Source organism: Morus notabilis, unplaced genomic scaffold, assembly GCF_000414095.1.
Source record: "Morus notabilis unplaced genomic scaffold, ASM41409v2 Scaffold1285, whole genome shotgun sequence".
In the NCBI taxonomy this organism is placed as follows: domain Eukaryota; kingdom Viridiplantae; phylum Streptophyta; class Magnoliopsida; order Rosales; family Moraceae; genus Morus; species Morus notabilis.
The window spans coordinates 122,560-145,854 of NW_010362783.1; the positions used below are offsets into that span (position 1 = coordinate 122,560).

At 33.1% G+C, this 23,295-nt stretch overlaps 4 protein-coding genes across 5 annotated transcripts in view; 1 reads left to right on the forward strand and 3 right to left on the reverse strand.

Annotated features, from left to right (window-relative positions):
* Nucleotides 1-337: 337 nt before the first annotated feature.
* Nucleotides 338-2,453, reverse strand: LOC112092458 (putative disease resistance protein RGA3). Its single transcript, XM_024168683.1, has 3 exons — nt 983-2,453; nt 493-896; nt 338-388 (listed from the first exon to the last, which is right to left on the reverse strand). The coding sequence occupies exons 1-3, from the start codon at nt 2,451-2,453 to the stop codon at nt 338-340; spliced, it is 1,926 nt and encodes a 641-aa protein (XP_024024451.1).
* A 3,013-nt stretch (nt 2,454-5,466) lies between these two features.
* LOC112092456 (proteasome subunit alpha type-5) lies at nt 5,467-10,027 on the reverse strand. Of its 2 annotated transcripts, none has more exons than XM_024168676.1 (10): nt 10,009-10,027; nt 9,769-9,827; nt 9,599-9,680; nt 9,349-9,429; nt 9,123-9,236; nt 8,922-9,023; nt 7,974-8,032; nt 7,193-7,295; nt 5,894-5,959; nt 5,467-5,770 (listed from the first exon to the last, which is right to left on the reverse strand). In XM_024168676.1, exons 2-10 carry the CDS (start codon nt 9,780-9,782, stop codon nt 5,678-5,680), a joined length of 714 nt encoding a protein of 237 aa, XP_024024444.1. In that variant the 5' UTR covers nt 9,783-9,827; nt 10,009-10,027; the 3' UTR covers nt 5,467-5,677. The 2 variants fall into 2 exon arrangements, with proteins under 2 accessions (XP_024024444.1, XP_024024443.1); XM_024168675.1 differs by lacking the exon at nt 10,009-10,027 and adding an exon at nt 9,947-9,971.
* A 2,842-nt stretch (nt 10,028-12,869) lies between these two features.
* Nucleotides 12,870-16,819, forward strand: LOC21399735 (F-box/kelch-repeat protein At1g55270). Its single transcript, XM_010102831.2, has 2 exons — nt 12,870-13,047; nt 15,154-16,819. The coding sequence occupies exons 1-2, from the start codon at nt 12,970-12,972 to the stop codon at nt 16,402-16,404; spliced, it is 1,329 nt and encodes a 442-aa protein (XP_010101133.1). The 5' UTR covers nt 12,870-12,969; the 3' UTR covers nt 16,405-16,819.
* A 5,592-nt stretch (nt 16,820-22,411) lies between these two features.
* LOC21399737 overlaps nt 22,412-23,295 on the reverse strand; it is a 3,227-nt gene continuing 2,343 nt past the window's right edge. Inside the window, exon 2 of the mRNA XM_010102833.2 lies at nt 22,412-22,621. The gene's annotated coding sequence lies outside the window, so the exon portion shown is untranslated. The remainder of the gene's footprint in view (nt 22,622-23,295) is intronic.

Genomic DNA, 23,295 nt, shown 5'->3' on the forward strand with positions numbered 1-23,295 from the left:
ATCTCTTCTCCAATGCATCGCAACCTTTAATTTCCAAACGTGTTAGGGATGTGAGCCGCTCCATCCCCTCAGGCAAAGAAGACAAATTCGGACAATCAATAATCGAGAGCGTCTCAAGTGTTGTGAGGTTTGGCAACCACTCCGGCAAGCGTCTCAAGGTTTGGCAAAATTGAAAAAAAAATGTTGCAGAGTGTCAGCAGCGCCTTGTAGCCACTCGGGTAAAGCTGTCGTCTGTGGCAATTTATAAATCATCAATGCTTGAAGACTCAACTGGTAGTTGATTACTTCATCGGGTCCACTCGCCAACTCAAGTTGCTCACTTTCACCTACAAAAAGACTACGTAATGTGGTACAACATCTCATATCTTGCGGCAAAGATCTCAAATTTCTACATTCAGTAATCAACAAAAATCGAAGAGATCTCAAGCATCCAATTCCATTCTCCGAAAGACAGGTCTCTTTTGTGGTTATAGAGAGAGTTCTGAGACTGACCAAGTTTCTTATATCTCTTGGTAACTCCTCAAGCTCTGAACACCTATGGAGGTACAGAGTTTGCAAACTTTGCAGCTTGCAAATTGAATTGGGCAGTTTTTTGATCTTTTTGTTTCCACTTAAGTTCAGATACCTCAAATGCTTGAGAGCACCAATTGAACTTGGCAGCACCTCAAAACATAAACCATATAAATGCAACAGTCGCGAGTATTTGAGTCTTGAGATGCATGTGGAAAGGAAGGACTCCTCAATATTAGGCTCTTCACCCATTTCTTTAGCAACAAAAATACTCCGCACTTTTTGTAATTTCTGCAAGATCATTATGATGCTTTGATCATGGCCATCCTTCAACAGTATCCTCAAATGCCGCACTCTCTCATTCGGGGCAGTTGTAGAGTTGGAATCTATTTCAGAAAACTCATGTCGGATGATTGAAGTTGCAAGATCATGAACTAAATCGTGCATTTCAAAACGCTGAAATAAATTGAACTTTTGCTCGGCATCGTCAAGATATTGAAAGAAAGATCCGCCGCAAAGCTCTTTGAAATGCAATTTCCCAATACTTTCCCACTCGAGTGAATGATGCCCAATGCCATCCATATCCTGATCATGTACAAGTCACTCGCTCTAAAGTTCTTTGGAACAAGAGAACAATAAGCAAAACATTGCTTTAAGGACGGAGACATTGTACTGTAGCTTAATTTCAGTGCAGATAAAATAGGATCATTTTGCTCTCGTCTCAACTTCCATATCTCGCTATCCCTCACATATATCCATTCACCATCATCTGTTTTTGAGCAAAGCACGCTCCCCAAAGTCTTCAATGCCAAAGGAAGCCCTCCACACTTTTGTACAATTTGCTTGCCAATATCTCTTAGTTTTGGAAATCGTGCAGCCTCTTGTTCATCTACAAATGCATATTTGAAAAATAAAGACAGAGAATCCTCCTCAGAGAGACATTCCAAATGATGTGTCCGAGTTGTGCCCATGATTGATGCTACTTGAGTATTGCGTGTTGTGACTATGACTTTGCTCCCCATAGCGCAAACTGCCGACAGCAAATCTCTCACCTCATTCCACTTACCGCGATCTTCATTCCATACGTCATCCAGTACAAGCAAAACCTTTTTGTCCTTTAAAATGCTTCGCAAGAACAATTGCAACTGATCTACAGACAAATTACTAATATCCCTTGTTTGTTTCAATGATTGATGTACGGTATTAGTTGCACTGATAGAAGATATAAGAAGTTTTCTTGTCAGTTCAGTGACATTAAAATCTTGTTGCACACACACCCACAGTTTTGGATAAAACTTCTCAGTAACTTTGTCATCATTGTACACTAACTTGGCAAGCGCAGTCTTTCCTAGACCCCCAACTCCTATTATCGGTATAACAGAGATACTATTATTGTTGTCTTTTTGCATCAATAACTTCACGATCTTATCTCTGTCACTTTCTCTACCAATAACTTCCGAAGGCCTTACAAAGGAAGATTCCATCTCCCTCCGCACTTGCCTTGCATCCTGATGATGTTCTTTTAGATGGAAATTACTCTTATCTTTGGCAACATCATCTAACTTTTGCCTTATCGCCTTAATTTGATTACCAATGCTCAAGCAGAACGCAAGTGGATTGGAGCGCGAGAAGAAACGACGTACCTTTCTATCAATGCGTCCATGTCTCTTCACCACTTCTCTTCTGAGCAGTTCACACTCATATTCATCCAGCACGTCCCAAGCATCAAGGAAGACATCCTTAAGCCGCCTCAACCAGACTTCTATTTCTTTGTTTTCTTGCTGCTGCTCCTCGGCATCTAAGAGCACAGCTTCGAGAGTGGACATGGTCTCCTCAAGCTTCTCTAGGTCGTCTTTCATGCCCCATGCCAAGCTAATCTTTTCGTCGGCAAAACTAGCTACCGTCTTCAACACTTCCACAGCTACGCCAGAAACGACCTCCATGGTTTGATGGTTATCTTTGAGAAATTGTCTGAGGCAACAATACACAGTTTCCAGCAACTATCAATAAGGCAACAATACACGCACTTTAAGTAGCATCTTCCTAACATATTGCACAACGTTGAAGACAAGTATCGAATTCTTTTTCTTTAATTCTTCAAAAGTTTTTAGATGTTCGTTAAAGAGGAAAAGTCATTCTTTATTCTCCAGTTTGCCTTTAGTTATAAAGAAGCATGTCGTCTTTATTCTCTGGTTTGTTGGATCCTTAATCTAGTGTTATGATTATATGTGAATAATTATGTGTTACGGGTTATCATATAAGATTAAGTCCAATTAAAAGTGATCTATTAAGGTTTAGGTATTTTAGACTTTAATGTATCTAATAGGGTGTGGGCCTTTAATATGTAAAAATTTAAGGGTAATTTCTATTTTTATGATGGGCTAAAATAAAAATACTAAAAGATAACAGAGAAATTATCTATATATAGCAGTTATAGTTCCCAGATCGCATGTTACATTCTATTTCTTCTGGCATCTCATCATCAGAGAGAGTACAGAGAGAAAGTTAAAGGATTCTCTAAGAAAACGTGTTGATCTGGAAGACGAACTGCACGACTCTAGAGATAAATTAATCGTTATAAATTCAAGTACATTTCCGCTTACAAATTTATTAATTCTTAATAATCTAACATAAATATTTTTAATTTTTAGGCGATAATTTTTACCAAATTATTGATTTCTAACATAGTTGTCTCGCTACAAACTTGTAGCAATACGACAACGAGAAGTGAGATATGTTCCTTCCTTAATCGCCTCTATATTATTTTTGCTTTAGTTTTTCATCACTCGTGCAAGCCAGTGAGGTACAACCATTAATTGTCTGACAGATCTTTACATTTATTCATATTGTAACTGTATAGTTTTCCTATTTTTCTTGAACCGAGCAGGATCACTACCGGAAAAAGGTGCAGCGAGAATTAAACATGGTCATGAAGAGATTTCACGACCATTTTGAAAATCGTAGTAAAATCGCGAGTTAAGAAACGTCATGAGAATTTATGACGTTTTCAACTGCTATAAAAAAGGCATAAATAGCCCGCTGCGACGGATTTTATGACTAATTTCTTGAAAACAGCCGGCAAAAAAGTCACTCTAACGACAATAAAATATCAGGATTTCGTTAAATCTTCGGTAAAACAACTCTTTTTTTGCGCCACAATCTATGGTCTACTTTTTACGGTGGTTTTCTTGAAAGCCCTTGTAGAAAGATGATCTTCAAATATATTTTTCTTGTAGTTGTTATACTTAGTATCATATTTGTTTTAAGTCAATATAACTATTTAGAATCACAACTACGTAGTATTGGCTTCAAAAGGTTACAAGGGAGTTTATGGTATAGTTTAGCTGCTTGATTTTTACTTAAACTAGGAGAAGCCAGAAGACCGTTTTTGATATTCAATACTACTAGATAAAGAATTTAAAAGATATTAGCTTCTCACTCACTAGTTAAAGGATTAATCATAAAAATTTCCCCTGAATCATACCTTTTGTAACACTTTACCTCATGATCTTTAAAACGTAACATATGTTCTCCTTAAACAATGAAATATTAACGAAAAAACCCATCCGTTAGGTTTTTAACTAAAATTAGCATTTAATTTAGGTTTTTAACTGAAATTAGCATTTAATTTGCTATTTTGAGAGTATTTTGATAATTCTTGGTTTAGAATTTAATTTGAATTTAAACAAATTTAAATATTAAAAAAAATCTTCATAAAACTTTTTATTCTACGAAAAAAGATTCATAAAATTTTTAACTTACATTCAATCAATAACGGATGTATCATAATTAAAAGTTCAATTTTAAATTAGTTTTAAATTCAAATTAAATTTTAAACCATAAACTAACAAAATACTCCAAAATAACAAATTAAATTTGAATTTTCATTACAAAATCTAACGGAATGAGTTTTTTGTTAACATTTCATTATTCAAGGTGAATAGCTTTTACGTTTTAAAGATTAAGAGCAAAGCATTATAAGTAGTATAGTTTAAGAAGAGTTTTTGTAATTAATCCTTAGTTTAAAGTAAAATTAAATACAGTACTAAATACGTTACTGTTGAATTTACTTGATATGTTTGCGCAAACAAAAAGAAAAACACCCCAGAAGCTCATAATTGGCATGAATTCTCATATTTATTTTAAGTCAAACCAAGCAAACTACAAAAGGCTTTTAAAAAGAAGTGAATCGAATTAAAAAAATAATAATAATAAAATAAAATAAAAACCCCTAAGATATGAAAGACCCCATGCTTTTCAAGAGCTTGAAAGGCAATCCATGCATAACTTCAAGATATGAAAACTTAAAGCGTGTTTAGAACTCGTTTTAAAATGATTTTATTTTATTTATGAAAATAAAAATGAAAACATTTTCAATCTCAGACAAAAAATATTTTTAAAAATGCGTTTGATAATTTTATCAAGAAATTATTTTTTGTGTAAAAAAAACTCATTAATGTCTCTTTTTTTCTCTCTACTCGAAAAATGAGAAAACGAAAACAAAAAATAAAAAACGACTAAAGTCGTTTTTCATTTCTTTCTCATTTTACACTAAACTAAAAAATCGTTTTCATTTCCGTTTTTTATCTTTATTGCGCCAAACACCGTTTTAAAAACGTTTTTATTTTTTTTCTCAAAAAATGTAAAAAATAAAAACGAAATCAATTTCAAACACGACCTTACTTTCACCATGTTTGGTAGAGGAAAACAGTGGAAGGAAAGAAAATACTTGGAGAATTTTGAAGTGAAAATAGTATATAGTGCAAGAACTAAAAAGAACCCATCTTTTCAAATCCATCTGAAATTGCCAGGATTTATGGAGAAAACATTGTTACTACTTGTATAGAGTCAAATTATCTCTGTTTTCATTTTCAAACCAATTATTAAAAAATTGGTTAAGCAATCATTCAAATATTCACCCATTTTCTTTTCCCCCATCATTCCAAACAAGAAAAGTAAAAAGACAAATTGCATTCTTTCATTTATGCTTTTTCCAACTATCCAAAAGTCGATCACTTCTAAAAATCTGCCATAACATATCACTTCTTGTTAAATGCCATCACAAACAAATGGAGATCTTAATTACCAGCAGTTAATAGAAACAAAGACGAGAATGGCTTTGATAGGAATTCAGCGGCGTGAATCACTCATGGTAATCCGGTGGGACTTATAGGCGACTGATGACGGCTTCAACCTCAGAAGGGGTGTACAAATGATATGTCGGAGCCACTTTTGCAATATCAACATTGTTTGGTGTCACCTGTAAGGTAACCCACACAAAAACCCAATCAAACTCAATAACTCAAGGCCATTGAAACAAATTTAAAAAAAAAAAAAAAAAAGCAAGGGATCAATAGAGTTAATGCTTGATCTAGTGATTTACCTTCTCTTCCATAACTTGTTTCAGAATAGAAAGAGCTATAGTCTCAGCTTCCTTCAGAGTTAGGTCCTGCGAAAATAAATATTCATCACTTATTTTCGCAATTTATTACACGAAGCAGAATAAAGTTATAATTATGAATCTTGCTTCTGCATGACATAGCAAGAGAGAAATTAGTGCGTTCTTTACACATCTCAAATCACAACTTAAATTTTTTTATGTGAGAGGAAACACTATAGCAAAAAAGTTGAACTTGAATATAATCCAAATTGGAATCATTTGTCAAAGTCATCCATAAATGTTTAGTTAAAATAACCATTCATTTTGGTAGCATGGCTTAGTTTCGTTTGTTCATTATTGCAGCATATGTTTTGTTTCAAGGTTCTCTGCACCCATTTTCTATCTGACTTTATTTCGATCCAGATCGACCTATATAATCTTCTTTTACAAAAGACTTTTGGTTTTGCCACATGTCATATTCTGTCCAAAGATTTAAAGAAAATTTCAAACTAGACAAGTGATAATTGCGTCTGCATTCAATTGAACACTGCTAAATGCTATAGATTAAGGGCGTGTTAGTTATCATTAATGTGTGTGTAAGAGAATCTCTTCTTAATGCATAAGTAGAAGAGATGGAATACGGGAAGGAAAGACAAAATGTGAAAGAAAATTATATGGAAAGAAAAAAGAAAGGAAATTGTTTTTCTGTAACGTTGTATGGTGAAATGGGATGGAAAGAAAATAGAATACTCTCCTTTGCTTGGAATTGGGGGTAAAAGTGAGGGGAAAGACTTTTATTTGTATAATATAATTATCCTCTTGCCACTAACTTTTTTTTTTTTTTAAGAGGTCATGGCCCTTGCAGCCTGACTTCAGAAGAAGGGCAAAACAGTAGATTCCTTTCATTCACCTTGAGTCTCATCTTCCTCCCCCAAAACTCTGTTCACTTCCAGATGAGCTAACAAGGGTGGGGCCCACGGACACCTCATACTCATACCTCATTTTTCCTCTCTTTCCCCATGTATCTTCTCCACCAAACAACCTCGTACTCATATAATAAGGTAATGCTTGAATATAGATTATCGAAGGTGCTTTCGGCATTTTCAAAATTTGAACAATTAAAGAGTCGATATCTTTGATCTTAAAAAAAAAAAAAAGAGACTTTTGTCTTTAGTTAATACTTGGAGCCTGGAAGTATCTGTAGTATATCGATGAAACACAAGGGATACTTTTTTGGTTTTCCCTTTAGCAAAACCCAGTACACAGACATGGTAAGAATGAAGGATGAAGAAACAAAGATACCTTGTTGTATTGCTCTTGCAGAGAGCTGTCTGCTCCTTCAGACCCCGAACCTATAGCTTTCGCGTTGCATTGCCAAAACGTGCCGGATGGATCTGTATGGTATCTGCAAGTGAACGTTTTAGCATCTTCAGGGAGGAAAAAACAGAGACTAACCCTTAACCCATAAGCATTTTACTTCAAAAAGAAAAAACCCAGAGACCAAAAGAAAAACATATATGATCTACAGTAGGATATTGCCAGTACCTAACCAAATCTGAAAACTGAAATGACAAAAGCTTTATCTTCTCACAATGAAAGTGAAACTAAAGACTTCTATGTACAAATCACTGACATTTCTTTACACGTCTTTGAAAATCCACTTATTCCTTCCTAACCATATAGTCCAACAAAAACCTAAAAATAAGCAGCGTCCCATATCTTCCTCACTTAAAGTTGGATTATTTAAGAACATAGTTTCGTCTTTTCTTTTCTCTTCCTGTGTTCTTAAAGAGATTTAAGAGTTCATACCTCAAGTTGAAGCCAATAATCCAGGCCTAGATCAGACTGAACTACTTAGCCTACAGTGTTTAGATTGAAACTTGAAAACGTTCAAAAGTTCAAACCACCCATCATTAGTAAAAGCTCACATCTAAATTTTGAATTTCTTTACGATTATATTACAAGTCATATTCTGCTTCCAGTTCCAAACTGATGTTATATGTACACAGACGGCCGAAAATTTTGCACACAATACAAACACTGCTAGAGAAGACAGAAAAATGAAAAGAATACCAACACTTACAAGCTGGGGCCGTTCTCATCATGGCCAGCAATCAAAAGAGAGACTCCAAATGGTCTCGACTGCGTATGAAAATTCAATAGATTAGAAAGTGTATCTGAATGGTTCCAAGATTGAATATTAGAAATCAAGATATCTTTTTTTTTTTTTGTTGAGTAGACAAGAGTGCAAATATATTTCAAATCTTCTTAAACAAAAGAGCATCGGAACGCTGAAGGCCATGAAATGTCTTTAAATAGCTAAATGGAATGTAGTACATGGGATGGGTATAAGGACTTGAACTTGATATGCATTCCACTGCAAAAGTGGCCACTATTCAAGTGCAAAGAAACAGCATAGAAATAGCATGTACCCAAATTTGGATGCACACACAAACAAAAATATGAAGTTGCTTAATCGAAAATCTGGTCGCCATGATTTTTTTTTTTTTTTTTCACTTCATAAAAATTTTCAACACTTGAAGATTCCTACAATATGACGGTGAACTAAAATTTGTCACTGAAAAGATAGGTGATGCTGGAGGCAACCTGGATTCTCAAAAGATAAAACTCAGAAATTGCATTGTGAGAAGATCATAGTGGCATTATCTGTTTGTTTGTGCTGTTATTTTAACAAAGAGATGCAATAGGACGCCAAAATTCACACATATTTGCTCAGTCGAAATCAAATGTTCAATTCCTTTTTAATGAACATACACCACTCATTCAACACTCGTGAGCCACAAGTATAAAAACGCGCCAAAAGATATGTTTAAATGATTGGTGAAATGGCTGAATAAACCAGGAACAGATTTTCTACTAGATAAATCCCAGTAGAACCTAAGCCTAAAGGGAACAAAAGCTCAGTGGAACTGCTACAATACTCAATAACAGACATAAAAACTGGATCAACACTTTAGCTAACCTTGATTAATAATTTGATGGAATAATAGTGAATAGATTAGTTTAATACCATGGATTCTTCATCACCCTCACCGAATCGTAGGGCCAGATCGCAAAGAGCCTGCGTTGTGGACTCAACAGTCATCGGCTCACCATAGGAGAACCTATGATTCTGCAAAACAAAAGATTGGACATGGAAAAAAAAAATCAGTTATCAAATGCCATGATTTCCTGCCACACTGTAATTCCCAATGAAAAGTATAAAAGCAACCTGAGTTTCGACTCGAGCGTGTTCAACGAGCGTACGAGCATCAGCGATTAATCCACTCATGGCGCATCCGATGTGGCCGTCGATTTCCATGATTTTCTCAACGCTGCTCGGTTCCTGAAATTTCAACATAACAGAGATCATCAACAATACACACACACACACACACATATATATATGAAAAAGTAGAAGAGCAACAATCAAAGGTAAGAAATTCCGAATTCCATACGAGGAGGGGAGAAGTGATTCGCTTCTCCACTGCGAGCACCACGCCTTCCTTTGTCTTCAGCCCAATTGCAGTAGAACCCAGCTGACAAAATTATTTTATTTTATTTATTATAGATTATAGAATATTTCAATAAAAATGTAAGAACCCAGAAACAGAAAAAAGGAACAATTGACATTAGAAACAAAAAAGACATAAAATTGCTAAAATTACAAGTGTTGTTTGAATTCAGACAAAAAGAGTAAGAAGATACCTTAATGGCTTCAATGGCATACTCGACCTGAAACAGTCGTCCTTCTGGAGAGAATGTGTTCACTCCTCTGTCATACTCCGTCCTTTAAAAAAAAAAATTGTTCTTTTAAAACATTTGATGGAAAATACAAACAAACAACAAAAGCAAGAGGAAACAGAATTATTATTCACCTGGTAAGAAACATCTTTCCTTGCTTGGATTGGATTGGATTGGATTAGAAGTTAAAAGCCTGGAGAAAATTAAAAAGAAAATATGAGATGTCAGTGAGTTTAGTCTAGGGTTTTTACAGAGAAGAAGGCAAAATTAATTAAGAAAGTAATAATATTCATAAAAAAAGTAACGACAAACCAAAACGAGTTTGAGAAGAAAGAAGATTGGAGAAATGGGTAATACGTTTAGAGAAAGCTTACTTATAGAAGCTTGCCCGCTCTCTACAGGTTTCGTGCTGGAGAAGAAGGGTATTCTGAAAAAACGACGTAGCGTTTTAGAAAAGTAGATTTAAATAATCCAGGAAAATTATCATTGTTAACTTTCCTCTCTTCATTTTATCGATTCAAATTTAAAATTTAAATTTTATTATAGTAAAAAAATTTTAAAAATAATTATATTTAATATTTTTATTATAATAAAAAAATTTTACATAAAATTATATCTCAATTTAAATTAAAAATTTAAATTAATAAACTAAATGGGCTCTTTATCAATACTACCAACACTAAACCGTTAAAAGTTAATCAAAAAGTTTTTTTTTTTTTTAAAAAAATGCTCTATAAATAGAACAAAATAACACACCTCACGGTAAAATTATCTAATATATGCATTCCCTTTTTCTTTGAAACACAATAATACATGTTCACTCTTTTTTTTTCTCTCTTAAAACCCTCTTATGTAATATTCTCATGATGAAAATAGAGAGTTTATTAATAGGTGGATAAAATTCTATATTTTAGAAACGTCGTGATAGATTGATTTTGAAATTGAATGTTAAGAGTGAAAGTGAGACGAATGAATATCTTCAAATCATTAACGGAAAAAAAAAATATATATATATATATATATATATAAACAAGAGCTGAAAATAACGAATTTGATAAGTTATAGGTTCATTTAAAGAAAAAGTTCAGATAAATAAAATTAATTGAGAAGTAATAGATCTGAAATTTTTAAAAGGAGATTTTATATGGTACTTACAAAAAAAAAAAGAAAGATTTTATTATATTGTTATTACTTTACTTTTTTTTTTTTTTTAATAAAGTGGGTATTAGAAAGAAGCAAAATTTAGGGAGAAAGAGGAAAATATGTCAAAATTTGAGATGAATTAAAATTAATAAGTCAATAGTTTACATAAGTTAATAAATAGGCTAAATTACTGTTTTCGTCCATAATTTATCTGGTTATAAACCATAACTTGACAAGTTATTGTCTATAAATCACGATTTTTGTCCATAATTTATCTGACTATAAATTATAATTTGATAAATTTATTCATAACTAATCTGATTATAAATCATAACTTAACAAGTTATGATTTATTAATTTCTATAACTAAAAATTAACCTATATACTTTCTTAAACTTTTCATATTCGCATATTTTCTACTATTTCTCCAAAATTGATAGCCGCTCGTGTCCTTGACTCTGTCCGTAACCCTCCAAATGGGCTTGACCCATAAATAGTACGAAGAATTCCCTAAAAGCCTCTGTCCATGAAATTTTACAATTAAAAAAATTAACTATATTAATATAAAAATAATATCTCTAAATAGTAAGTAATTATATTTCAGGAAATAGTAGAAAATATACCGATATGAAAAGTTTAAATAAGTATATAGATCAATTTTTAGTTATAGAAATTAATAGGTCATAACTTATCAAGTTATGGTTCATAACCAGATAAGTTATGGACAACCTTATCAAGTTATGGTTCATAACCAGATAAATTATGAATAAAAACCGTGAATTATGGACAATAACTTGTCAAGTTATGGTTCATAACTAAACAAGTTATGGACGAAAACAATAATTTAGCTTATTTATTAACTTATGTAAATTATTGGCCTATTAATTTTAATTCATCTCAAGTCTTGGTCTATTTCTCTCTTTTTCTCTTATATTTCTAGTAGAGGATTTAGTTAGATTTTGATCTAACAATATTTCACACTTATACCCCTGCCTCCAATGTCTCGAGTCTGAGTCATAGACTATTAACAAATATGACACAACATAAGTACATGGTCTAGAAATAAGGTGTTTTTTTTTTTTTTTTTTTGGTAAGCCTACTTACTAGTTGATGGTTTTAAACTATTGAATAAAGTATACAGAACATATCATTTTTTTGTCTAAATTTAACAGTTAAAAATAGAATTAATAATTCAATCTTTCAGGACCTATTAAAAAAACTCTAAATAATAGATGATTATAGGTAATATAACCAAAATATAACATAACATTAATTTAAAAAAATAATGACGTCATAAATAGTGAAGATGTAATATTCGTCTCTCTTTAAGTTTTTTAAATTTATTTATTTCTTTCTTTCTTTCTTGCATCACAAAGGACTTGAGTCTCTGCCTAAAAATATTTACTGCAAAGAAAATATTTTTTTTAACGTGAAAATAAATATTTATTTATAGTATGTTGTTACATAATATTTTATAAGTAAAGTCTCTAATATGATATTGGATTAAAACGGTATATGTATATTTTTTTTAAAACATGTATATAAATATTTAAATAAATTATAAGTGTCTCTCTCATATTATATATATTTTAATAAAAAAAAATATACATATTTTTAAAATATATATGTACCCGGATCAGAGATAATTCTAATATTTATATATATATTACCTCATTTATTTTATCGATATGAGTTTTTAATTTAAAATTTTTATAGTAAAAAATTCTTAAAAAATGTTACATCTAACTTTTTTTATTACAATAAAAAAATTTTTAAAAAATATTATATTTTAACTTAAATTAAAAATTTATTCTGTGAAGTGAAAGAGCCTGTATATTTTACTATTGCAGTTTTTCAATCTAAACCCACTTAAGAAAATCTGAAGTTGGTGAAGCGTCCAGCTGTACTCTTTGAGAAGGTAGAGAGAGAGAAAGACTACTTTGAAGAGAGAGAGACCTTTTGGTTGTTGTTAGTGTAAATGTCGTTTGTTGTTTGTTTGCTATTATTCCAACAAAGAAAGCCTTACCTTTTTTTCTTCTTTCTTTGCATTACAGAGCTATTGTTTATTTGTTGAAACAAAAAAAGACAATTTTTTTTTTTTCCAGTTTGAACTTTGAAGGATCAGAGTGAGAGAAATTGAAGAAAAAAGCTGGCGATCTGAATCTTGTGTGTTTTTATATGAGCTTATTATTATGGAGCTAAGTGGTGAACGCTCTTCTTCTACTCCTAATCCTCAAAGCCAAAGAGGCTTCCGAGTCCAAGCTCCATTGGTTAGTCCAACCGATCTCCCTCTATCTGACCCTTTTTCCTTTTCTTTCTTGGGCAATTTTTTTGTTTTGTTTTCTCTCAAATTCATGAATTTCTAGAGATACCCAGATGGAATTTTGGTTCAATTGTGCTTAATTTTGGCAGATATTGGAAGTTTGTTTGTTTGATCAGCTCGTAGTTACTTTTTTCTTTAGGAAGGCTTTACTTGTTTGTCTGTTTGTTCTCAATGCCATGCAAATTTTCCTTTCTTGGTTATGTTTTCATGAGCTTATGGAGTTATCCAGATGCATTTTTATGTTCAGGACTGCCTTTTGAGTAGAAATTTCGGACTCTTAGTATGTATGTTGAAGACTTTTTTTTTCTTTAACACATTACTTTATGGAAATCCCAGATTATTGCTAAGTTCGTGTTCAAAATAGCTTTTTTTTTTCCCTTTTTTTTTTTGGATAATTGGAATTCGCATAGGATTTTTCTTTCCGGAACACACTCAATTTGGTGTCATTTTTATGCATGAACAACTGCATTTTGTCATATTGGTTCTTAGAGTTGGGATTTGATCGTGGAGCAGCCATAGTCATTTTTCTAACACAGTTCCTGTTAGTGGGTCTGCTGAGAGTATGAATTTGAAAAGATAGGACGGGTGATTTTGGTTTGTTACAATGAATTTGTGTTGCGTAGTAATGTGGTCAACACTATGAAATGCCTCTGCTGATAGAGTACAGCGGCGGTTAGGATATCTTTCATTCTTCTATGTACAGAGTTCGATACTTTGTAACCCTACCACTTAGGATCTTGTAGAGCCAATGGGTTGTGCGTCATTGGGCTTGTAATGGCGAGCGTGGGACTAGGAGTGAAAATTGGGAACATTCTTGGAGTAGAATTGGGTCAGCTTCTTTCTTTTTATCAGTAGGACCTCGCGTTTCTAAAGTAATGAAGAGGATGAGGACATGATGGCAATAATGACCTTTTTTTTCCTTTACAATAAAAGCTAATTAGGAGTCAACTTGTAGTGAAAAACTCGGGTGCTATTCATGATGTTCTTATTCTTTCCTAATATCACCTTTTGATGCCTGGCATATCACATATGGAGAAGAGAGAAAGAAAGATGCTAAGACAGAAAAGAAGAACAATTGAGAGGAAATTTGAGTTCTCAATATTCAAAATGAAGGTTGGGAATTTAAAATACAACCACTAGGTCTATTTGTAGACGAATAGACAGTAATAATAAGATAGGCTCAACATAAACATAACAATTTGATAAAACTTAAAATAAACCTAAATAATCCTAATAGATAAGTATATATCCTTAATTCCTAATTACATATATATCTCGTTCCTCATCACCTTTGTTTCTAGTTTATCTATATATCAATATGTATAATCACGAGTCTTACAGATGCAGTGCTTTGTGATGATGCGCTGAAATTCACATTCTTGTGATAAAGGTTGGATGTCAAAATGTGTATCCAAAACAATATGTGCAATTGAAACCAATTTTTCGCTTATCTTTTAGCAAAAATTTTACTAATTTTCTTTTTTGTTTGTTAAAACTTTGGTTGGAAGTTGGAAATAACCAAAAAATTCCAGAGTATTTCATGGGTGATGAAGTAAGCGGAAAAGAGGCTGATGCTTTTGTATGGTAATAATGATTTGAGCAAGTTCAACGTTTTCCCTTCTACGTGTCTAGTTTCTTTCTGTTGTATTTTACCTTACTATGCCCGGCCTTCAGAAGGTGATGGACTTAGTTTTGAGAGAATCGAGACTGAATGGTTCTTTTTTATCGCCTTTTATTTTTACTAGATAGCATATCAACGGATCGAATGAAAGAAAAGCCACTATCTCTCTCTATTTGGTAATAGAAGATTAGGAAGGCTATGATGTTTGATGAGTTTTAGTTCTTTATCCAAACTTTTTCCATTTACATTGGCATTGGCTTCTTATTATCACTTCTTTCTATCCGGTAGAGGCTCTTAGCCAAAGACCCCTCTCATTGCTTAACTTGTTCTCAAATTTGTTTGTAGATTTTTTTTTCAAGGAGAAAAAAATAATAATATTTGGTCAGTGAATCTTGATGTTCCTTGCAGTTTCTAACCTGGAAAGTTTTGTAGGTTGATTCTGTGTCATGTTACTGCAAAGTAGATGCTGGGTTAAAGACAGTTGCAGGGGCAAGAAAGTTTGTCCCTGGATCAAAACTTTGCATCCAGCCTGACATCAATCCCAACGCACACAAGGGCAAAAACTCGCGTCGAGAAAGGACCCGCATCCAGCCACCCCTCCTGCCGGGCCTACCGGACGACCTGGCAATTGCCTGCCTTATTAGAGTTCCTCGTGTTGAACATAGAAAACTCCGTCTTGTTTGCAAGAGATGGTACCGTCTCCTGGCTGGAAATTTCTTTTATTCTCTTAGGAAAAGTCTTGGAATGGCTGAAGAGTGGGTTTATGTCATCAAGCGAGACCGTGATGGGAGGATCTCGTGGCATGCATATGATCCGACTTATCATATTTGGCAGCCGCTTCCGCCGGTCCCTGCAGAGTATTCCGAAGCACTAGGTTTTGGCTGTGCTGTCCTTAGTGGTTGCCACTTATACTTATTTGGAGGAAAAGATCCACTGAGGGGATCCATGAGACGGGTTATTTTCTATAGCGCTCGCACAAACAAATGGCATAGGGCACCGGACATGCTTCGGAAACGCCATTTCTTTGGTTCTTGTGTCATCAACAACTGTCTATATGTGGCTGGTGGGGAGTGTGAAGGAATCCAACGGACACTTCGTTCTGCCGAAGTTTATGACCCCAACAGAAACCGGTGGAGCTTTATTTCTGATATGAGCACAGCTATGGTACCCTTCATCGGGGTTGTCCATAATGGAATGTGGTTTCTCAAGGGTCTCGGTTCTCATCGCGAGGTAATGAGTGAATCTTACTCTCCTGAAACCAACACCTGGACCCCAATTAGTGATGGGATGGTTGCTGGTTGGCGCAACCCGTGTATCTCTATGAACGGCCAACTATATGCCTTGGACTGCCGGGATGGGTGCAAGCTTAGGGTTTATGATAGATCCACAGACTCGTGGAACAAATTTATAGATAGCAAACTCCATCTAGGCAGCTCGCGGGCATTAGAGGCTGCTGCACTAGTTCCCCTCAATGGGAAGCTCTGCATCATCCGTAATAACATGAGTATTAGTTTAGTTGATGTTTCTAGCCCGGATATTCCTGTCGAAAGTAACCCTCAGATGTGGGAAAATATTGCCGGGAGGGGCCATTTTAGGACTCTGGTCACTAATTTGTGGTTGAGTATAGCGGGCCGAAGTGGTTTGAAGAGTCACATTCTGCACTGTCAAGTGCTGCAAGCATGAGGGCCGGGGTGGGATTTGCTCTTGCTTATATGCTTGCAAAAGGCAAGACTGAAAATGAGAATGACCGATAGCATCTGTTTCGGCGGTGTTCAGATGATCAGGGCAAGGCATGTAACTCTTAGACATCTCCGATCTCATTTCTCGTAAGAGATTTCCTGTTGTAACTGTTGATGCTTTCATTCATTTACGAGCGAGGATGATTTTGTCATTGGTTTTGGCAACAGAACAGGAGGTGGATCTGCGTTTCAGCAACGAAACCATGAGGTCATTTCTTTACATTTATGAAAAAAGAAAAACGAGTGGATACTTGTAAATCTTGTTACCGGGGAATGGATTAGGGCGGTTGGTCTGCCGTTCATTGTCGGATGATTTGGTGTTGTTAGTCTGTAATCCTTAGATTAGAGATGCTTTGTGAATATACATGATCATCAGTGATCATTCAATATATACTTAGATTTCATTTCTGTCTATGAATCTGATTTATGTTGCATGTTTTGTCACCTTAAATCTGTCTTGTTAGAATCAACAATATTTCTACTTTAATGCTTTTTAAATCAGTAAATATGCAGTCAATCTTTTGTCCACAGAATTTTTGGGCTCATACTTGAATAGAAATAGACTTAGAATATGGTCAAATTACTTTCTGAATCAAAGTAAGCATGTTGAATTACAGAACTCCTCAAAGAGGAAAGAATTATGGTTATTAACTTTAAAAGAAGAACCCAATAGACACACATGAGCCATCTTTCTGGCTAAACACCTCGAGCTATCATCTCGTGGAAGCGTTTTAGCGACTCTTCGCGCTGAATCTTGAGCTGGTTGCGGAAATTCTTGATGAAAGCTTCAGCTTGGTCATTAATGTCATCATCTACCAACTCGGTTGATCTCTTGCTGACCGCTTCCTTTCTTGCAGTTTCCTTCACTTTGTTGTTCATCCTGTAGCCACCAGAATTGAAAACTTCTCTACTTTGATCCATGGCCGCTGCTTGGTCGGGAAACTTCTCGATCGGCTGAGATAGCCTTGTTGGTGTCGGATTGAGAAGGGAATTCGGAGAGGAGAGAGAGACTTTGGAGTTGCTTTTTGATGTTTGCAAAACACCTAGTATTTATAGATAAATTATGATCAGGTTATAGTTATTAGAAGCATGGAAAACGCAAGGAAACAGCAAAGAAAGTTGAAAACAATGCCAAAGTTATGCTTGGACAAAAGAGAAACGCTAAGTTTTATAATTTTTATTGCCTACTCGGTCTTAATTGTGGCGGGAATGATTGTTATTGTTATTTTTTTTCTTTTTTTCTTTTTTGGTTTCTTGCAAGGCTTTTGTTGCTTTGTGTTTCAGATATATATTCTGATTCTTCCTCGTGGTTAAACATTGGTGATGGCAATTCAATCATTAAATTATTATTATTATTATTATGCAAATTCGTTAACTTTTATGATCAGTTAGTATTAATCATAAATAATTATATGCCCTGATGATTCAATGTCTCTAAATATCTTAAGTTATGCCCTAATAATGCTATACTTAACCAAATCCACAAATTAGATTGTTAGGTTATTCTTCTGGCAGAGTATAAAAAGTATCCCACTAGAGATTAATATTTATACATAAACATAATTTTAAAGGATCTAATATTGAGAAAGATGCACCACAAAAGTTGTAATATTTTACAATATTTATGAAAGACTGATGCTCATTATTTATACTAAATAAGTTGGAGGATACGCGTTGTGGATGTTATTTTATCATTGGGTTCAAATGGAGCCACAATTGACTGATGTCTCAAAACATTATTTTCAGGTTAATCACATGGATTCTGATGTGTCATTGCATCATTGCTTGTTTACCAATAATTTTAAGATTTTAATCATAGTGGGTTAGGCATTAGAGTTTCCCTTGTGTTTCTCAATGTTCTCGTGCTATTACACTAGGATGTTTGGTTTGAGAATTCAAACCATGATTTGAATCATAATTCATAATTCACTACAGTATTTTATCTCATAAAAAATACACGTAAATTAAAAATAGTTATAATTACATGATTCTAATTTATGAACCAAACATCTGCATCTTAATTAGGATTTTGTGGCCGTCTTTCCTTGGGAAACCAGAAGGCCTTGAATTCCATCTCACCTCTGACTTTCTTGTTTCTCAAGCAAAATTCTTTTTTTTATTATTTTATTATTGGATTGATTTCAATTTTGATTCTCAATCAATATTTGAAACATTTGTTATCTCACTTTGCCCTCTAAACTTTCAAGTATCATGTTAATAGCTCCTGATCTTCACAAATATTGCACTTTCAGTTCCTCTATCACAAAACCATTAAATAATTAACGGAATGAGCATGTGAGGTGCACGTGACACTTTTAATAAAGGTAATTTGATAAAATTAAATTAAAAATTAATTTCATTTTGAGCCCTCAAAAAAATACTTAGCGCCTCATTTTACCCTCTAAACTTTTAAATGTCACACTATGATATGAGAAACATGTGTAACAAACATGCGATATTAGGTTGTATTAGGACATTGTTGTATAATATCAAGTTTTATTTAGTTACCGCAAATCTTACATTCAAAAGAAACAGTCTATATAAGTAGTTCCAAGCACAGCCCAGTGACAAACTCATACTTGGCTATACTTCAATGTGTAAGAGTTTGAATTCTCACACCACAGGTTAAAATTACAACACAATTATAGAAATTCCATATATATATATATAATGTTGTCTCTCTTTTCTTATTCGTTTTATCTATTTTATTTTTAAAACTTAAAATCCCAATAAAAATAAGTTTACGTAGTAGTATAGTTGTTTTTAGCTTATTCGTAATTTAAGTTCAAAATTTAAGTACAATTGAAAGACAAAACGTGGGGTACAATTGAAATTTTAAAAAAAATGGTAAATGAAATATTTTGTGGGAGCAAAAATAGGAGCCATTGGGTTGAGGGGACAGCTGCCCCCTCTGAGCTCAATATAGCTCCGTTCCTATTAAATTTAGGCATCATTTATTTCATTAATTTGAGTTTTTAATTTTAAATTTTTATCGTTTTCTCAAAAAATGTCATATTTAATTTTTTCTGTTATAGTTAAAAGTTCTAAAAAATGTCACATCTCAACTCGAATTGAAAATTTAAATCTGCGAAGTGAACGAAACCTTACTTTCATGATTATATTCAACCAAAATGTATACCAACCAAAATAGTTATTTGTCTCAAGAAAAAAAAAAAAAGATGATTAGAGTACAAGAAAATTGAACACAAGTCTAATAAAGTATGGATAATCAAATACGAGAACTTAAAGTATTATTCAAATGAGTTACAGTTAAATTTACTTTTGATTCATATTAAAAGAGTTGTTCATCACGTCAATTTTTATGTTCAATTGAGCGGACTTCAATTAGGAGAGAGTGTAACATAAGTAAATTGGATCACATTTGTCGTTTTATGGTTATTAAGAACATCGTTAACTCGCAATCATTCTAAGAAGACGATATTGCGTAATTCATTAATTTTACCGATTTGAGTTTTCAGTTTTAAGTTTTTACAGTTAAAAATTTTTAAAAAATGTCACATCTAATTTTTTCTGTTACAGTTAAAACTCTCAGAAAATCTCACATCCCAACTCGAATTGAAAACTCGAATCCGTAAAGTGAACGAGGCCGTAATTTTTCACACCGAATCTTAAGTTGGTTGCGGAAATTCTTGATGAAAACTTCAACTAAATCATTAATGTTGCCATGATCTTCTCCTACAGTTGACCGCTTTACCGCTTTCATTCTTGCACTTTCCTTCACTTTGTTGTTCATCTTGTAGCCATCGGCTATGAAAACTTCTCTCTTTGATCCATTGAAAAGAGCTGCTTTGTGGGAAAAATTCACCACGAAAATGTGTTTTTTTTTTTTTTTTTTTTTTAATGTTGGTTTGAGCAGCGAAGTCGGAGAGGAATAGGCTAAAAATCGCCTTTTCTTGTTCACAAATATCGGAAGAAAATTGCCTTTTTTGTTCACTTAAAAATCGCTCTCGTTCATTTCATCGATTCGAATTTAAAATTTGAGTTTTACTACAGTAAAAAGCTCTCAGAAATAATCACACAGTAAAAAACTCTCACATAAAATCACATCTCAACTTAAATTAAAAATTAAAAACAACGATGTAAACGGCCTGCACTTATAGATGATTAAAGTCTCAACTTAGAAGCATGATTTTTGTGTGGGAAAAGCTAAAGGCATCAATAAAATACATGTGTATATATATATATACACACACACACGCACACACATACACACAAATAAGAAAGTTATGCATGCTCTAAAATAGGTGGAAAAGGCATAACTAGAATCGGAATAACATGTGTAATTATTTTTTTTTTTAAGAGAATAACGTGTAAATTTGTATATTATATTACCCACTTGAGGTGGGGTGGATGAAATGATTGTCAATATTGTTGTTGTAAGGCTTTTGTCGCTTCGTGTTTCAGTAAAATTCTTTCCTTGTGGATAAATATTAATGATGGCAAACTCCATCATTGACGTATTATTATGCATGTTGGTAAACTTAGAACCCGTTTAATTCATGAATTAAAATTATGAGATTAGAATTATTTTTTATTTATGTTTATTTTTTGTGAAAAAAAATACTGTAACGAATCATGAATCATAATTTAAATACGATAACGAATATTCCAACCAAACGAGCTCTTAATATTTTTATTAGTTAGATCACTGTTGTACTAACTCACAAACCATATGAATTGTCATTTTTTTTATTTTATTATTAAGTGTTTAAAAGGTTATCACGTGACTCACATTTATTAATGATCAGAAATTATACGTATTAGTAAACCTAATACAACTCACTGTTACGTAAAGCAGTAGACAAAGTTGCCATAAGAGTTGACGTGCACAACAATGAGTCTGCATATGTCAGTAGAACGTAATCATGTCTTGCTTAGCAGAGTTCAAATTATATGGGTTTAAATTTATATATGAGTTTTTAAATTGAGATTTAGTAGTGTAAAATTTAAATAGGAAATAAATTTAAACCAGTATTTAATTACGTTATTAGAATTATAAATTTTTAATAAATGTGAGCGGAAATAGTTAGTGAGAACCTTTTAGTTGAGTTTTGAATAATAAAATGGGTTAGATTCTTAAAAGCTTTAAGGTAAAGTTGAGTTCAACTTTCAATTTTGAGTTCAAATAAACCCTAAACCCAAATTCATGTTCAAAATATTATGCAACTAAACATGGATTTAAACCCGAAAGTTAGTTCAAACTTCAAACCCATCTAAACCCTCCAAATAAATAGACTGAAAAATAATAATGTTATATTTTTAATTGTCTTCTTGAAAATTTCCCATATTCAAAACAATTTTTTCACCTTAATAACACGAATTTAATATTTTTAGCTCATCGCAATTATCTTAAATAAGAAAAATTTTAAGGGCCCGTTTGAAAAACATACTCAAACCATAATTCTTGATTCTGACGTTTAAAATTCAATTTTTTTGTGAGAGAAAAACACTAACAAAATCAACAATTTAAATTTGAGTATATAAAACAAACGGGCCGAAAACATCCCAATTATTATTGTGTTGATTAAATAAGAAAAACTATAAACATCCAAGGGAACCAATCCCTCTTCCATAGCCAGACATATCCGAGTTTGGATAAAACATTTAAGAAAAACTCAACATATGGGTGATTCATGATGTGAGAGCCCATCCCTAGGAAATGAAGACTTAAAATTTGGGAGATTCAGGGTATGTTGAACTAAGATACATATTTCAGACATACATTTATTGGTTTATATCCAGAAGTAAAAAGACTATTTGTGAAAAAGGTTTAAATTAAAAATGAAATTTTTATAATTAATCCGGTTCGCATACCACAGACAGACCTAGGTGTTTTAAACAACTCTTCAGACTTTTGCATGATCTATTTTCACTTTTTTCTCCCAGTGCTGGAATAACAGTATAACAGCACCCCTATGCATATCCACATCTTTTTTCTCCAAAGAAATTTAAACAGGAGATAAAATATAAAGTGTGAAATGGTACACTATAACTTTATTGACATAAAGTGAAACTACAGCACTTTAAATACCATAATCATATTAACAAAGATATATAGTTTGTGAAATTAAATTAAAACATCTCACTAAGTACTCGTCGATCATGACAGATTCAAATGTATCCTTTTGTGCTTCAGTTTCCTGCAGTAAAGATAAGGAACTTGGTAATTCTTTGAAAACAAAAACTCCACTATTTAACTGAGTAAGGTCTAGTTAGTAGGTAAAGACAATGAAAGCAGATTTAGGGAAGGGTCAAGCCAAAGTGGCACTTCAGAGAAACCCAATGAAAGTAGTTCATAAGTTAGAATATCTTCTGATCTTGTGTATTTTAGCGTCACTAGATTGACTAATAAGGCGGAAAGTGTTGTCGGAGAAAAGTGGAAGGAAGGAAAGATAGTTGTAAGAGGATTAGAGGATAGAATTCAAAGACTTTATGGTTGTTTGGTGCGACGGATGAGAGGAGGGATTCAAAATCCTCTGCAGGACTCCAGTTTTGATCCTTACAAACAATATCATCTGCATCCTTTCCATTAGAACAAACACAACCTAAGGGGTTATTTAAACGGCCAAGTTTTTGACTTTTGTTTTGTATGACATGACATGGTATTTGTTTGCCCCGCACGGCTAACTACTTGATTCATTACCGAAGATTTTCGTTTCTTCCCTAAGATCATAGACTCAAGTTTGGACTCTCTTCTATACAGATTAATAGCCTCACCACAACATTTGATTATATATATATACATATATATATGTATATGTATATGTATATGTACATATATGTATATTTATATATATATATATATATATATATA

What these genes read in the sequence shown, in the direction of transcription:
- LOC112092458 (XM_024168683.1), bottom strand. Translation starts at nt 2,453, where the DNA reads ATGGAGGTCGTTTCTGGCGTAGCTGTGGAAGTGTTGAAGACGGTAGCT. An exon ending in CTTGACGATGCCGAGCAAAA is followed by an intron (nt 897 to 982) that starts GTTCAATTTATT and finishes TTTCTGAAATAG; the next exon opens with ATTCCAACTCTACAACTGCC. An exon ending in CAAGAGATATAAGAAACTTG is followed by an intron (nt 389 to 492) that starts GTCAGTCTCAGA and finishes TACTGAATGTAG; the next exon opens with AAATTTGAGATCTTTGCCGC.
- LOC112092456 (XM_024168676.1), bottom strand. An exon ending in GAATCACTTCTCCCCTCCTC is followed by an intron (nt 9,237 to 9,348) that starts GTATGGAATTCG and finishes TTGAAATTTCAG; the next exon opens with GAACCGAGCAGCGTTGAGAA. An exon ending in GATGAGAACGGCCCCAGCTT is followed by an intron (nt 7,296 to 7,973) that starts GTAAGTGTTGGT and finishes GTTCACTTGCAG; the next exon opens with ATACCATACAGATCCATCCG.
- LOC21399735 (XM_010102831.2), top strand. Translation starts at nt 12,970, where the DNA reads ATGGAGCTAAGTGGTGAACGCTCTTCTTCTACTCCTAATCCTCAAAGC. An exon ending in TCCGAGTCCAAGCTCCATTG is followed by an intron (nt 13,048 to 15,153) that starts GTTAGTCCAACC and finishes AAAGTTTTGTAG; the next exon opens with GTTGATTCTGTGTCATGTTA.